General features: G+C 41.4%; 1 protein-coding gene across 9 annotated transcripts in view; it reads right to left on the bottom strand.

Annotated features, from left to right (window-relative positions):
- Window positions 1-956: 956 nt before the first annotated feature.
- The window catches only part of clasp1a (cytoplasmic linker associated protein 1a), a 109,883-nt gene continuing 94,065 nt past the window's right edge, over window positions 957-16,774 (bottom strand). For all 9 annotated transcript variants that reach the window (XM_034693656.1, XM_034693660.1, XM_034693659.1 and 6 more), the window contains 10 exons: window positions 15,302-15,451; window positions 15,114-15,220; window positions 12,855-13,002; window positions 11,983-12,229; window positions 11,323-11,388; window positions 10,588-10,778; window positions 10,356-10,484; window positions 7,760-7,966; window positions 5,452-5,568; window positions 957-4,121 (listed from right to left, as the gene is read on the bottom strand). In XM_034693656.1, coding sequence (XP_034549547.1) covers window positions 4,035-4,121; window positions 5,452-5,568; window positions 7,760-7,966; window positions 10,356-10,484; window positions 10,588-10,778; window positions 11,323-11,388; window positions 11,983-12,229; window positions 12,855-13,002; window positions 15,114-15,220; window positions 15,302-15,451 — 1,449 coding nt within the window. In that variant the 3' untranslated portion in view covers window positions 957-4,034. The remainder of the gene's footprint in view (window positions 4,122-5,451; window positions 5,569-7,759; window positions 7,967-10,355; window positions 10,485-10,587; window positions 10,779-11,322; window positions 11,389-11,982; window positions 12,230-12,854; window positions 13,003-15,113; window positions 15,221-15,301; window positions 15,452-16,774) is intronic.

The raw sequence follows: 16,774 nt of genomic DNA, 5'->3' as shown, positions 1-16,774 counted from the left end.
AGGATTCCTACACAGACAGACTTGGTTTCACTCTGCTGTAACAAAAACAGCCGTTGCCTTGCTGCACTGATAACACAGTGACTTTGTGTTGAAGGTTTCACCTGCTTGTTCTGCAGGGTAAAATAAGTTTTACTATCATTGGAGTCTGCTGGCTTTAGAGAGAGCCGTGAATGTCGTCAAGCTTTGTGCAACATAAAGGGATTTTACCTCGGAATATTAAGTCGCAGCCATTACAGCCTGCTTTGCTGCTGCATCGTCAGTTAAACCCCAAAATAACTACAAAATCTGGCCCTGCTTTTAAAGCAGTTTTAATCATCCATCTCTACAGATTATCCTGTTAGGGTTGCTTGCAAGGGGCTTGAGCCTATCCCTGCTGTCATTGGGAACCCTAACCTGACCAGCCTATCACAGGGCTAACATACAGATAGGAACCAGATACACTTACATTCACGCCTCCCGTCAATTTAGAGTCACGAGTTGATCTAACGTGCATATCTTTGGACTGTGGGAGGAAGCCAGTGAACCTGGAAAAAAAAAAGCATGCAAACTCCTAAAGCTACGATTTGAATTTGAACCACAGATCTTCTTACTATAAGGCAACAGTGCTAACCACTGCACAGCTGTGCACCCCAAGCAGCAAGATAGGATATAATCTTTGACCACAGGGGGCGCCAAAATCAGCACAAACCAAAAGTTCCTCACAGCGGCTTTAAATCTGTTTTTCAGCCAGGTACAAAAAAGAGGCGTGGTCTCAGAAGCTCATTTCTGTACTGCACACCTGTACGCTCAGCCTTCATTACGCTCTTTTAGAAAGCAATGTGTAGTCACTGAGACTACGTCCATGTTTTAGAAAGTCTGTGTTTTTCATTCTTACACAAGATTCAACAACTCATGACACCAACCTTTTGATTTTGTGTTACATCGTGAAAGAAAGAACAAACAACCCCTCACACACCTCGGTTCTTTGTCTGTTTATTTCTAGAGCAAACAATTTCTTTACATTGTTGCAAATCTATCACGGGTGGAAGTTAACAAAAACCTTCTGTACAGTTTATCATGAGAGAACAAATAAAATAAAATATATAAATACAGGTTTGAATATTACAAGACCGATTGAGACGAAAAGAAAGACTGTAGAACATGCATAGTGAACAGTTTGCAGGGTATACCATCTTTTCTGTTTCCAGGACCGGTTAAGTGATTACAGATGTTTGCAGATTGAAGTTTGTACTTTGAAAGCCGTGTGAGCATTTGTTCAAAAAGAGAGAAAGAAGCCCAGACTAGGATTAAACAAGGCCCGTTTGATGTGTTCAGGAGATAGAAAGGTAAGGCTGAGTGCAGACAGGACTGTCGAGTACAGGGCCACGTGTTGCTCAAACTACTTTCAGTACCAATACAATTATAACACATGTAAAGTCTGTACATTCATAACTTAAATAACCAATATCGGCCCATTCCCAGCGGAATAAACAAAAACATCCCCGTAAACTCAAACGGACTGATACTGTGTCCAGGCAGAATCAGGAACACTTCTTTGTTTTCATTGTGACGCAGAAATTATCAGAAGAGACAACAACTGAAAAAAGGGAGATCATCCCCTCCCTACAGTAGATTAACTGTACCATGAAACAAATAAGGTCAAACATGAAAATCACATCAGATCGGATCAGAACAGGTCAGGACTACCTGTGTGGTTTCTTTTAAAGTCAGATCTTGTTGCAGGTATCAAACATTTTAAATGGCACCTCAAACTTTAAGGAGGAATTTGGCATTTTAAACCTGGACCCAGTTTTTCCTTCTTGTAGTCTAAATGACTCACAGACACGAAGCCATTTAGCATTGCACCATTTAACAGCTTCATTTGGCAGCTGGGAAATAACTGACACCGCTGCAGTGTGATCCCGGTCAGAGAACATCCACTCAAAGTGCAGATTCTTTCCACCCACAGTGTCAGATTGTAAGAAAGGATCCCTACACAGAGCAGAGGCTTTTTCATTCATCTCTTTAAAGCCACCGCACTCTAACGACAGAAATGATCATTTACCTCACGGATCAGGGAGCGGCTTCTCTACCACCGCGTGTTTATATGATTTTTGGTTTTACTGTTTGACTTTGGTGTTTTAAAGATAAGCTATGCAGAATGAACCACTGAACACACACAAACTGACTGATCAAGGCAGCGGCAGATCAGCAGCTCCCACGTTCTGAAATGTAAAATGACTTCATTAGACAACAGAGTCCAGTGGCTTTGAAGAGAACAACAGCAGCTGTTTCTTGGATCCAAAAACAGCATTTTACTCTTTGTGACATTTTTTGATGTCTGTTGGAATCCTTTCCAAAGATTGTCCGACAGTTTGATTCACAATCAAATCTGTTTCTGTGCAGTCGCCTGCAGGGATAATAATGCAGTAGTTACAGTTTGTTTCATGGCTGCCGGCTGGAGGGATCTACAGGAGCAGCTCCAAATCTTTAGTGCCCATCAGTCATTAAGACCCTGGATATGCTTGAAACCAATCTAGGTGAGTCCAGGTTTAAGGAAGAGGAAGTTCTCCTTTAATACTGAAATAAAACAGAGATCTGAGGTATTCCTGTACGGGTCTACCAGTTTGAAAAGGTTTTGGTCACAGCTCCGTTTGTACCTCTGACAGAGAAGCAGCTAATGTGACGTCTGAACTCCTCTACTGAAACATTAAATCAGAGATGAGTAATCTGATGATGTAACAAGTGCACTTCAACAGCCGAAACTCAGGGGCCTCTTCACAGCAGCACAAAGATGACGTGTGCTGCAGGTTACATGCAAGCTATTAAGGTAACGTGCAAAAAAATGTGAGATCGTCAAACTGTTCACTTTACTTTTTTCCCAAATTTCGCGAAGCTGTGGTCCAAAAGTGTATGTACAAAAAACCTTTGTGAAGTTATTGCAGAAGCTGTGGTTACGTGTAGAGGAAACAACTAATACTGTGCATCATCACAGGTCCAGAACACCGCCGGGGTCCGCTCCCCTGCAGAGTCACATTGTTTACAGTGCCGTACCTCCCCGCTCGCTCTCTGCAGTCCCAGTCAGCAAACATCAGTGTGTGAAGCGAGTAAGGCCTGGTCATGTCTTTTTTGAAAGTCTTGGATCGTCGGTCTCTCTCCTGAATCCACACCTGCAGTATTTACAAAAGACTCCCTCTCCACACGGGGTCACTCCACTCGAGCAGCAGCAGCCTCGGAGATTTACAGGATAAGATGCCACAAACTGGCAACCCACAGGCAACAGTTTATGAAAGCATTGAGAACAGAAAGCACAGTTCAGAGTGAAAACACAGGCAACACAACTTCTCATGAGCTCAACTTCTACTGTGCAGTTTCATTTCATCCTCTGTTACTTCAAAGATCTGCACTCAATTTGAAGGATTGTCAATTCTGATGCTGAAAGTTTGACTTTTGGCAACATGTTGAGATGAACAGAGGCGGTTCATTTGAATTATTCATCCTGAAGTTACAAATTAGCATTAAAAAAAAAGCCACTACAATCCATGTACAGGCTTTCAGAGCCGTAATCCTGATCAATAAACTTAAAATATGAACTAAAAACGCTCTTACATTTCCTATCATGATGTTCCCTTTCACATCTTAAAACTTTTTTTGTTACAGTATTTGTTTTTTATGCCCCAGAAACAGAATCACCAAGCCAATTTGATCACATTCCTCCACTCTGGTGAGGACTATTTCACAGCACGCTTCTTTACACGTTAAATTCTGAGAGCACACGGAGGATTTCTTCATCAAAGAGGCGGGGAGGAGGGTAAATTACATTTTATACATCCAAAAGAAATCCAAACACGTCTCAGAATGGGTCAACTCCCTCTCCACGAGTCTAAAACTGATCCACAGTTACATTCAAACGTTTCCAGAGCAAAGGAACCCAAAGACAGACAGGTGGAGGAGAACACTGTGGAGCTTGAGTTATGAAGAGGAGGAGGAGAAGAAGAAGGAGAAGGAGGAGGGGGTGGGGGGCTCAGAGGGTTTCCAAATCTCGACTCCAGCTCTTAACTATGAGAGGAGACATCGGAGGAGCTGCTGCTGTTGCTGTTGGTGGTCTGGGCTCGTTTGATGTACAGGTTCAGCAGCTTCATCTGGAAACAAGCAGAGACAACGTGTGTTCAATGTTTGATTCAGAATGATCAACTTTAGCTATCTCTTTATATTCTAAGGTCTAACTAGATAACCTCCTGGTACCAAAAGGTTGGATCCTATCCAGTAAACTTAATAATAATATTAATAATAATAATAATAATAATAATAATAATAATAATAATAATAATAATAATAATAATAATAATACATTTATGTAACACTCAACAGTAATAACTACATAAATACAACAGAATAAAAATGCAATACTAGAAAAATGAAGGGGGGGGGGGGGGGGGGGGGGGGGGCATTCCTGCCCCATCTTCTTCAAAAGCCTCTTCAGCTGTATTTGTTTGTCTCTTACAGAAGAAGCATCACAGTTGGTGAATAGATGGAGGATGAATCCCTACATCTAAGTCTCTGGAAACACGAATCAGCATCAGAATCAGAAATACTTTATTTATCCTGAGGAGGGAAATTCGGGCATTACAGAGCTCTTATAAACAGCATGTAAGAATGTTAGATATTAATAGAAGAAGGAATAAAATAAGATATAAATACAAATAAAATAAAACAAAGATAAAATGAAAATAGATTAAAAAAATGAAAAAATAAATCTCTCTCTCCTTTGCTCGTGCCAGCTGTAGGTTGAAAATATTACAGTAGGTCGTTTTTTTTCCTGAGATTTCTTGCTTTTCGATATTATCCAACATATAAATAATGGAGAGTATTGTTACAAAGCACCTGGTCTTAAAAATGATCAAATAGTTTGAGCCCCTGAAAGAGTTTCTGAAATATTCCTAAATCCTGATCTGGAGCGAGAACGTTTCTGTTTTATAACACCTTTTAAAATGACACTATAGTAGTTCACACTTATTTTTAGCTGGATACTCTTGAATAAGTCCTTAATAAAAGTCCTATCTGGACTTCTCATCGTAAGTGGTTAGGAGAATGAAAGCTTTTGTTTTACGATGATTTGTGTCTCAGCTTTTAATGAAGTTCTCAAAGAACAATCAAAGCATGGTTCTTCCTCCTGCATCAGGCTCCTGTCAGACAACCTGAGAGGTGAGGGTGACCAAGTGACGGCAGGTAAGCGAACCTTCAGTAGACAGGGCTTACATAATCCAAGGACACATGCTGAGGAAGTAGGGCAAATATGACCCTGTACTTTTAATAACTGGAAAACCAGCCAGAACCTGCTCAAATACAACAACATGGGAAGATGATAAGGCTCTGCGTCTGTCCAAGATGTTTGGTCACTGTGTGTGTGTGTGTGTGTGTGTGTGTGTGTGTGTGTGTGTGTGTGTGTGTGTGACTTGGTGCAGTCGGTACCTTGCTGCCCGTGAGCTGTGCCAGGTGGGGTTTGAGATCCTCGCCAATCACGGAGTAGATAGCCACCAGACAGAACACGCTGGCCTTGCGAACGCTGCTCTCTGTGTTGTCATAGCCCTGCGGGAAGACGAGGCAGCATCAGGCACCGCACGCACATACACACACATGAGGGGTCAGTGGGAACGTGTGAGGAGCCACAGAGAGGGCAGAGTACACGCAAACATTTCCAGGGACAAATAAGGCAAATAATTCCCACTGTCCAAATATGCACATTGTCCAAATAAGCAGCGTGGCATCGAGGAATCACAAGTTACGACTTCTTGTCCACAGAAAACTGCTCTTGTGTTATGTGATGCATCCAGTTCAGACTGGACGTTACTCTGGTTCAAACTAGTTTATTTAATGTTGTACAAAGCTTGTTTTTGTTCAAAACTAAAGAGTAACATTAAATAACTACTTTAAAACCCTGAGAAGAATTCCAACACAACATTTATACTGGTTTGCCCAAAAGGTCTGAAAAAACTGCAACTGGTTCTCATGTGTCTGACTCAAGTGCTGGACGGAGAGCTCTATGTTTTTATGCCTCTAAAATCTGAACTCTCTGCCTCTGAGCATCAAAGTGGTGAACTCTCTGGGTGTTTTAAAAAATAAACTTAGACTAACCTTTTAAATCTGGCTTTCAACTTGGAGTAAGTTCTTTTTAGCACTGGACTGCATTATATCCATGACTACCATTGTTTTAGCATAATTTTTAATTTACCTTATTTCATGTTATTCTATTTTTATTTTATTTTTCTGGTATTTATAAGATTGTACTTTACTTTTCTTTGCTATTTGGGATTTATATTTATTTATTTTATTGTAGATTTTATTGTAATGTTTTTAGTTTCTTTCTGATATTTATATGATATTATTGTAAGGATTTTAATTAATTGTCTGTGAAGGTTCTCAGTCATCCAGGTCATAGTAATCCAAAGCTTGATCCGTAAGGCAACTGGACTGGTAGAAGTTCTTGGATTTTATTTAATTGTTCTGTTTTAAAAAAAAAAGGTATTTATCTGATTTTATTGTATTGACATTATTGTAATGATTTTACAGTAGGCTATTTTGTTTACTGATTTTATTTTATTGATTTATTGTAATGATTTTATTGTATTTTTATCTTATATTTCTGTATGAACTGATTTTTTAAAATTGATTTATTGTAATGATTTTACATTATTTTGTATTTTATTTTTCTGGCATTTATGTGAATTGATTTTATTTATTTTACTCTTATGATGTTCTTGTATTATTGTTTTATTTATCTGGTATTCATCTGAAATTATTTTACTGATTATATTGTAATGATTTTATTTCTATTTTTAAGTATTTCATATCACTTTCCTCTATCTTGTATCATTTCACCTATTGCTGTTATTTTCTGTCTCTCTGTTGTTTGTTCAGCACTCTGTGCTGCAGGCTTGGATGTATGAAAGGTGATATTAATAAAATTAGTTGAGTAGAGTAATCTGTAAAATGTACTTCTGATATCTACATATGTAGTCAAACTCTAACTGTGCTTTAATTAACAACCTGCATGATATAAGTGGATTTTGAGTCTCTGTTTGCAATCAAAGTTTGAGGAAGAATCTGAATTATTCAGAGATTAAGATGCACCAAAACAGAAATCAGTAGGCCTCAGTCTGTGACGGCGCCCTGCTTTTAAAGCGCTGCAGAAAGCATTCTACGCTTCATAAACGCTGACAACACAACCTCTCATGTGCTCAGTGCTTAACGTCTTCGATCTGTGACCAGTCAAAGACAGAGTGCGGTGAAACAAACATGTAGTTATCACTCTGAAGCTAACAGTGAGGTTAGTAACTAAAAGGTTTGTCGGGTGTATTTAAATAAAAGACAGATTTGATTTGATGATCACCGCAGAGACCTCCTAACAGGCATGATTCTGATCAATACATTTAAAACATTAACTCAAAACGCTCGTACAGGACTTGTTTTTTCTTGTCATCTTGTTCCCTTCACTTTTTTTTCTCTGAACATTTCCAGGGACAAATAAGGCAAATAATTACCAGTGTCCAAATATGCACATTGTCCAAATAAGCAGTGTGGAGCAAAGAGGAAGCTTCTGCTCTGCATGTCCCCGACAACCCCGACTCTTACTTAACATCAGTCTGACACTGATAATTATTCCTTATTTAAAGGGAGGTTTGTTTGGGGTTTCTGTGAGTTTTGGTGGATTGAGAGGCTGTTTTTGTACAAAAATGCAATCTTATCAAACTATCTTAACATCTTAGACGCAGACACTGACCTGCAGGAGTCCGGGGATGATGTCAGGCAGCAGCTGCACTAAGGAGTCCTTGGTGATGCGTTCAATGACTTTGGTTTGCATCTTGATGGCAGCCAGGTTAATCGGGTAGTCGGCTGTCTGCACAATAGGGCACAGTACCTTGATGCACTGCTCTGGGTGGATGGACCCTGCCAGGGTGGCCGCTGCCTCCTCTGCAGCACGTACCACCTAAAGCACATGAACACATACACGTTAATATCAAACAGAAATAAAGCATGACTCATCGTCTTTGTGTTAATCGAGGGACACATCAGGAAGCGTCAACTGGTGCCTTTTGGTTGAGTGAGTGTATTTAATTGCTGAAGTTTCAGTGTAAGAATATATTTAAGTGAAGTCCCTTGAATAATTTGTCTAATGACTAATAGGTGACACACTTTCATTAGTTGTACTCTGACAGAACCCCTTTACTCCCTGAGGACTACATTGCAGCCCTTACAGCCAGTTCCAACACTTCCTGCACAAACAATCATCCAGAGCCGCTCCAAAGCTCTATGAAGGTATTCGTTCGGTACTTTCGCAAAAGGCAGAAATTTCGCCTTGACTCGAGTTTGCAAACATGTTACTGAAATACATGCTAACACATGTTAATCCAATGAAACCACATGGTCCTGATAAAGACAGACTCAGTATACCTACATTAAAGGAGGGCTACAGGTTATTAAAGGAACAATATAGAATGAAACATGCAGTATAAGCTAGAAGTCTTACACAGAGAAGTTTAATCTGCTCTGCAGCTTTTAAAGGAGATATTTTTCCTCTTAGCTTGTTGTTTGTCTTTGCAGTAAGCAGATGAAACTCTCACTTATTTTATTTACTTATTCTAAGTATAGCATCTTATTTTCTTTTAATGGTTTAATATTTTAGTATGTTATTATCTTAGAAATGTATTTTATTTTGGTGAGTTTAATTTCCTGTGTTGAGCTTTAAAGGTGACATATCATGCAAAATCGACTTTTTAATGGTTCTCTACCTGAAATATGTTTCCCTGGCATGTCTACAAACCCCCTGAGAATGAAAAAAATCCATTCTGCCCCTGTTCTGATTTCTCCACCTTTCTGTAAATGTGTGCTGAAACGAGCCGTTTCAGACTTCCGTGTTTTTGTTACGTAACAACAATATCCGGTCTGTCACAGAGTCAGAGCTCGGAGCTTGTTCAGCCCATAGACTGTATAAAATACAACTCAACTCCTCCTCCGTTTTTCATTACCTGCACACATGTGGTAACAAGGAGCTTAGGAGGGAGGCATGCTAGTTGTAGGCTGTCTTAATAAACACAAAGGTCGGTTTTACTCCCCACGTCTGCAGATTTAAAGATCTAGTGGATGATTTTTATTTATCATGGATAAGTGCTAACGCTATTTAGCATAGCCACATAGCTACATGTCGTAGCTGTAGCTGTGTACCAAGACACACGTCTACATACTGACAAATAAAACAACAAGTAACACAGAATCTATGACCAATGGTTCAGAAAGGTCCTGCTGCCTTTCTGGTAGAGGTCGGTTTTACTCCCCAGGCCTGCAGATTTGAAGATCTAGTGGATGATTTTTATTTATCATGGATAAGTGCTAGCGCTAGTTAGCATAGCCACATAGCTACATGTTCGTAGCTGTGTACCAAGACACACGTTGACATACTGACAAATAAAACAACAAGAAACACTAAATCTGTGACCAATCCTTCAGAAAGGTCCTGCTGCAGGCGCCTCTCCGTCAGGATCAGATTCTGGATCAGATTCAGAGGGTTGAACTAACGCGGGTCTGTGAGCAGCCGTGTATATTCAGCCAACATGTAAACATTAGATCAACGTGCTGGAGAGCCGAGGGCACATCCACTTCCTGAGGGGGCGTGGTCAGAGAGAAAACGGAGTGTTCTGAACAGAGCTGAAGAAAAGGACTTTTCAGATAAGCCAAAATCTGATTTCAAAGTGTTTTTTTGAGCATAAACTTTAAAGACATGTTTTGGGGACCTCTTAGACCAATATATATTGATGAAAAAAGTTTGATATGACACCTTTAACATCTTCTGTTTCCTCATTAAGATATGATGAGTGTTTCTTCAGTTCTTTCAGCAACTGTTCTTTTTTATTTTTCATTTATTTTATTATTATTATTATTATTATTATTATTATTATTATTATTATTATTGTTGCATATATCGAGTTCTTAACTTTAGGATTGTGGGGTGGGTTTTGGGTTGGGATTAGGATGCGGGGATCTTCTTATTTTCATTTTTATATATCTCTTTCATTTTATTTTTAAAATGTATTCTATAAGTTGTTTCTATGTACAGCACTTTGTGTTACAATGTCATTGTATGAAAAGCGCTTTAAAAATGAATAAATTGTGATTGATTGACTTGTCTTGATAAAAACGTTGCAGACATAGAAAGTTGACACTGGACTCAATTCAGGAGGAAAACATGAGCCCACATAAAATCCAATGTTTTGAATTTGTTTGACCAACTGGCAACACTTTGCAAATAAATAATACAAAACACTTCCATGTAGAGACTTCAGCTGAACTCCTGAGGGTAGTTTTGTGTGGTGGCTGTGTACCTCCTTGTGAGAGTCTTTGTGAGCCTCCAGGGTCTTCATGATGGTCAGCTCAGCGTAGTTTTTGAAGCGGGCCGGCTGGTTCCTCAGGATTTCCTTAAGCACTCGCAGGGCCAAAGCGCGGATGGTGTGCTAAGGGACACAGGAAACAGTTCATGCAGTGTGCACACGTACATCTGTACAGTTTTGTTGCTTGCTAATGAAGAACGTAATGCGGCGCCATCAGTTAACATACGTCTTTATCTCCCAGCGTCTCCAGCAGGAGGAGGAGGATGGTTTTAAAGTGTTCATCCCACACAGCCATGCTGTCTTCTCGTGTGATCTTCAGCAGCTCCACCAAGGCGCCTTTACGCTCCTCTGAACGCTCATTGTGATTGGACAGCTCCTTAAGCAGGTCTGCTACCATGTCAGAGTGGTCCTGACCGACTGCTCGCCAAGAGAGGACGAAGAGGGAAAGTTACACATCAATCTGAGATCATACATAAATAAAGAAATAAAGAAATAAATCATTGCCATGTCAAAGAATCCACGGTTAACATGATCTTTTTTTCATCCTGGCGTATCTTCAATGTTTTTGAGGTAACTAGAAAAATTGCTCCACTGCTGTGTTACTGATTTACAATGCACACAAATACAAGAGCAAAGCAGGCCATCACATGATGTTAGTTGGTTAAATTTGGATTGTAAGACTTCCAAGACTTCATTTATTGTCATGCTTTTGTAAAAACAAAGTGATAAGATAAGTCTGGCACTGTGCTGAACACACATCTCCGTCTGCAGGTTACAGTAGCAGCTAGTTCAGCATAAGACGCAGGTGAGGTTGACTTAGTGAACACTCAGGTACTTGGTAGAGTTAGAAGACCTTGAAAGAATGGCGGATGGGTATTAAGAGATGTGAGTGAGTGATGCAAACACACAAAAGGTGAGCGGGTGCAGTCAGTTAATCAGTCGTTCAGAGCAGGAGAGGCACCTTTAACGGAGGGAGCAAAGACCTTGGGGAGCATCATCTTGTTTTCACCACTTTCCTGACGTCGGCCTGGAGAGGAGGGCGGGGTGGAGGAGGAGGAGGAGGAGGAGGAGGAGGAGGGATGAAGGTGGAGGTGGGGAGGTGAGGTGAGGGACAGAGGGGAGACAAAAGGGTGCAGAGCAGAAGGATGTGATGACGACAACAACAACCAGCAAACATGAGCTGCAGACTCACACGTCTGTTTGTGTGCAAACAGATGGCAGAGAAAGTGTGTCCTCTCTGTTCCGTCGCTACTGTCAACAAATGTTATCAATGAAGTGTTTAGCAAACTGAAGAGGAGCCGAGGGCAAATAAATACTATCACACTTATTGTTTGGGTCTTGTTTTAAGTGTTAACGTCAGTCTTAAGAAGGAGTTTTGGAAGGTGTCGTCTTGATTTGTCGACTGTCCTGAAATTGTTTTTTAAAATGATTAATCATTTGAAACACAAACTAAGAAGTACAAGTTTTAGGGCTACTGTGGAAATACAATATAAAATGGAGCCAGTATAAAGGAGCATTATTCTGATCAAAACCATACAAACATACAAAAACCACCTCTCATGACATCCTAAAAAACAACCCCCCCCGGCATGCTCACTGCGTCACTGTCTCATGAACTCACAGTCTCTGAACTGCTCCACGTCGTCGTCGAACACGGCCTCCTTCAGGGCGCTCTTGTCATACGTACAGATGGTTTCGCCGTAGCCGTACGGAGCGAACTCTCGGCTCCGCGGGCCGCAGAACGAGCGAGGCGATGGCGTGTTTAGGAGCGAGGTCTTGTTGTCTAAGGCGGTTCGACCCCCCTCCACCACGTCCAAGCCCAGGCGGGCATCGGAGCCAGGTGAGGACGCTACACCTTCTCTTCCTGCCTGAAGGACAGAAGAGGAAGAGGGAGGAAGATAGAGATAGTTAGAGCTGGCTCAGGCTTGGACCAGCTCTTAGTTATGCTGCTATAGACTTAGACGGCAGGGGAACTGACACACTGGGATCCTGTCTTTCCCTCTCTCTCTCCTCTCTCTGCCTGTCTCTTACTTTAACTCTCCCTGTCCCATTAAAGTTACTAACCATAGACCTTTCTGGAGTCCTGAGTTCCCTTGTCTCGTAGGTTTACTCTGACCTGCTGCTGTGGACGTGTCAGACTCCAGCTGCTACAACTACTACTATCAATCTCACCATTATCATCTCTCTCTCTTCATCTCCCTCTCTTCAACAGGGTCTCAGCAGATGTGTGTCTAATATGAGTCTGGTCTTACTGGAGGTTTCTGCCTGTTAAAGGAAGTTTGTCCTCTGCTCATGGTGGATTAAGATGAGATCAGACTGAGTCCTGTCTGTAAGATGGGACTGGATCATATCCTGTCTTGAAAACTTGTGTAAGGTCGAGTCTACCTTAGTGAATCCTAAATCCTAACTTCTTTTGCAGCACCAGGTTCAAAGCTCTCTCCTACATACATGAATATTCAGGAAACTGCCTCATGATGAAGTTTTGAGACTTACTGCATCGTCCCTCTTGCCTTCCTGTCTGATGGGCTCGTTCAGGTCCTCCTGGCTACGGTAGCTGAAGCTCTGGATGGCCTCTGTGACGCCACGCAGCGAGCTGTAGATCTCTTCGGAGTTCATGTTTTCTGTGTCATACTCCATCATGCTACCAGACACACAGACAGAGAAAAAAAAACACGCAGGGTTTAAATGAGAAGTGTATCTAAAGGAGAAACAGATGCATGACTGTGTTTGCTCACCATGCAGAGCTCTGTGCATATCACTCATGAGCAGGTTCATATTTAGAAGAGGAACATTTGTGTGTAAGTGAACCTGAATTTTCACCCGAATTCAGTGAAAAACGATTATGGTTTTTAATGTGGTTTTAAAAAAGGTGATGTGGATAAGGGAAGGATTGGAGTCTGTCTTCCTGGAGGAAAAATGTCCTTTGTGTCTCAGCCTGCCTCATTACCTGGGTGAATATGCTCTGCGCAGGACCCTTAGGGAGGGGGCAGCAGGGGTGGAGTGGGGCTGAGGAGGAGGAGGAGGGGCAGGGGTGTGCTTTGAAAGTCCGTCGACACCCCAACCCCAGAGCCGACTGTTGCCACAGCGCAGCCGGGAGGAGTGAAGGATGGACAGACAGGAGTGAGACAGAAAGAGCAGGGAGAGGGAGGTGGAAATCAAGAAGTGGAGAGCACGAGACGAGAGAAGAGGAGATGAGAGAAAGAAAAGGAAATGTGCGGAAAGAGAAAAGAGAAAAAGAAAACTAATCTGAGCGTCACGGTTAAGGGAAAGTGTTAATATAGAGGAAAGCATCAGAAAGGAGCAGAATCCCACAAAGACAGCTCATGTTTGCAAGAACTGCATCAACATAAAGGGATTTAAAGGTTCAACTGAGGTTTTTACAACAAGAGAAGCTACATGAACTGTGTTTGTAGGTCTCTGCCTGCAGAAACAAAGCATGCACAATGACTCAGCTGAATGAGCTGCTCAGTGAACAGACTAGAACTTTGTTTTCTATTTATACAAACTGCATTTATTAGTACTGCAGGAAACATGGATCATCAAACAAGTCAAAAGTCCTGCCTGTTTTTAAATTCACATCAACAGCCATACATATCAGCATGTTTATGAAACTTTGTGTATCTTCATCTTGAGACACTTTGGCTGCATGAAGTTACTCAGATATCTCATCTCATTAAGTACTTGCTGCTACCTGGAAATAGCATGTAGGTGGAGCTAGGAGGGGTAGTCTGTTCTGGGTGGGGCCTTGCAGCAGCCTCTCTCTCTCTCTCCCTAGGCTTCTTTTGACCAGAGGAACTTTACCCCGGAACTATGTGTGTTTCAACCGGTGGACCCAGGTTCTAAATTTAGTTCAGGGGTAGTTAATCTCCCCTCTTAAAAGCCCCTGCTTTGGGGGGTAGTACTTTTCAAAGGTCCCGGGACTTTCGGGGGGCAGGGCCTGTAATGTTGAACGTGTCTGATTGGTAGATTACCTGCAGTGTTTTTTTTCCACCTGCTGTCCACAATAACATCACACACATCTGTGATTCACTTGATTTCTCTTTCTTTCATTAGTTTTTGTTTGTTCTATATTTTTTGTATGCGTGTGTACAAATGCATCTCTCCCGGTGTTACGGTTTTAAAAGTCAGATATTGAATTGTCGTCTAAAGACGTTTATGAGGGATGCATCCGGCTGAAAGTCGGCAGTTAACAGGGTTGCAGTTTAAACCAAAACACCGGCCAATCTCTGCCGTGGCTTTTTGAGTTAAAACGATTTTAAAGCCATGTTGAAACAACTTTCTCTCTCTCTCTCTCTCTCTCTCTCTGTTGGACCTGCTGCTCCTATCTAATTCTTTCTCTGTTTGGTTTGTTGCATGCAGCACCACCATCATACACCTTCACTCATCCATTTCAGACATGACTAACTCTTCTCTCTTTTATCTGTATGTGGCCTCTCTCTTTGTGAGCAGCCCTGAGCCAGGTGAAAATGTGACAGAGTTTTGGCTGCAAACACACAAAATCCAGGTCCTTCATGCATGTTTATGCAAAAACCAGGACAGTGTGTACGTAGGATTTTAAGCTCTTCCATCATTCATCGAGTCTTCTTTTAATCACCCAAACTGTTGAATTCCAGCCTCTGTGAGCAGCTCATTCAGCATCATGCTCCAACAGACCCAAAAGTTAGGTTGTGAGTTAGTCTGAATTCTACAGCAGCTACATTAAGGATAGGAAGTGTGTAGAATAAAATCTGTAACAGAGGAATGATCCTGTACCTTGGAGATAGACCTCCATGGGAGCAGTTTGTTGGCGAGGTGAGGGGGCTGGTTCTGCTGGGGGTGTGACGTGACGGCGTCCGACCGATGGTGTTGCTGGGAGATCCCTGGAAGGCGAGGAGACAGTAATGAAGTCTAGCTGCAGCAGGGTCTGATTCTTTGTTTAACTTCTCTGCCCTTTGACTCACCACGCTACTGCCTGTGTTGCTGGAGTTCTTCAGGTGGTTGTGCAGCAGTTTGGTGGCCCCGTCCTGGAAGGTTTTGGGCAGAGCTCCCAGCAGCATGGTGAACTCTGGGGTGTTGAGCTCGAATAAAGAGATCAGCACCACCTGAGCCGCCTGGAGAGGTGTGAAAGAACAGGTGAGGATGGAGGACACAGCGGCACAGAAGAAGCTCAGATGGTTTTCTTGGTTTCAGAGAAGCCTTGACCCTGTGTCTCTCACAGAACTAACACCACAGTGCATCAGAGGAGCTTAACAACCAGTTTAAAGATGTAAAATAAAGATTGGTGTGGATGAGTTGTTTTAATTTTGTTACGTTGATGTAAAATTGAACTGCTTCAGAGACGGTCAAAGGTCAAAACTATTCTTAAACCATGAACGCCAAGTTATCATCTCCAGCGTGCAGACCTTTGCAGAAGAACGGATGCATTATCCTGTAGAAAGAAACGGTTAAAGGTGAGTCTTCAGAGCTGCATTCAGTGAATAAACGATGAAGTACATGGAAGTGTTTGGAGATACTGCTGCTTATATTGTTTCTTCATGCACGTGAGTAAAGATCAAACTAGAAGAAAAGGTGTGTTTGCTGTTGTTGTTAGCAATGTTCTGATCATCAGGAGGATTTCATTGTACAGTGAAGCAAACTGAAACAGCATTAGTTTGAATGTTTGGCTTCAGTTTGCATTTGAAAAACAAACAGATTTCTTCATACGTGCTTCAGTAACTTGCTTACCTCTGCAGTTTTTCATGTTAGTCTATTCAAACAGCTGATGCCTCAAAGAAGACTCTAGTTTACTTCTTCTTCTCTTTGTCATTATGCATGAACAGATCACCATCATGCTTCAGATGACGTACATGTGAAGCATGGTATTTTAAAGTTGTGAAGTTAGATTTTCATTTTTTGTTTGTTGTGTTGTGAACGTTTCAGAAACTACACTCAAAAAAAGAATGCTTGATCAGCCGCCATAAAGCTCTGGATTGCTGAGAGCAGAGAAGTAAAGGAGACGTCTAAGCCTTTAAGACTTCTAAGACAGCAACATCTGAAGTTTGAAGTTATGGACGAGTTGTCTCTTACCTTAAAGTCACACCTGGAGACTTTAATCATTCGAACAGTTTATGCAAGATGTCTGGGTTCGGGTTAGACTGAGTTCAAATGGGGAAATAATGACTTAAAGTCTAAGTGCTAAACAATCTGACATCAGGTGTTGGCACTGAAATGATCTATTGCTTTTTTTTGCATGACTATCAGTCACTAAAGTTTAACAAAGCCTTAATAATGAGTCATTGACGAGAGCTAAGAGCTGATCCTGGTACATAATGATCTCAAATTAAACAAATATCCCTTCATCATCAACTTTTAACTACTGTTACTTAATTATACTCATCATGCTCAACCACATTCTCATAGAGTAGGTGTCCATACAACCAAATTCATATTTTGTA

Source organism: Notolabrus celidotus, chromosome 10 (genome assembly GCF_009762535.1).
Source record: "Notolabrus celidotus isolate fNotCel1 chromosome 10, fNotCel1.pri, whole genome shotgun sequence".
NCBI lineage: Eukaryota > Metazoa > Chordata > Actinopteri > Labriformes > Labridae > Notolabrus > Notolabrus celidotus.
Note: the sequence above shows the minus strand (reverse complement) of the source record. Positions and strands in the feature narration are given on the sequence as shown.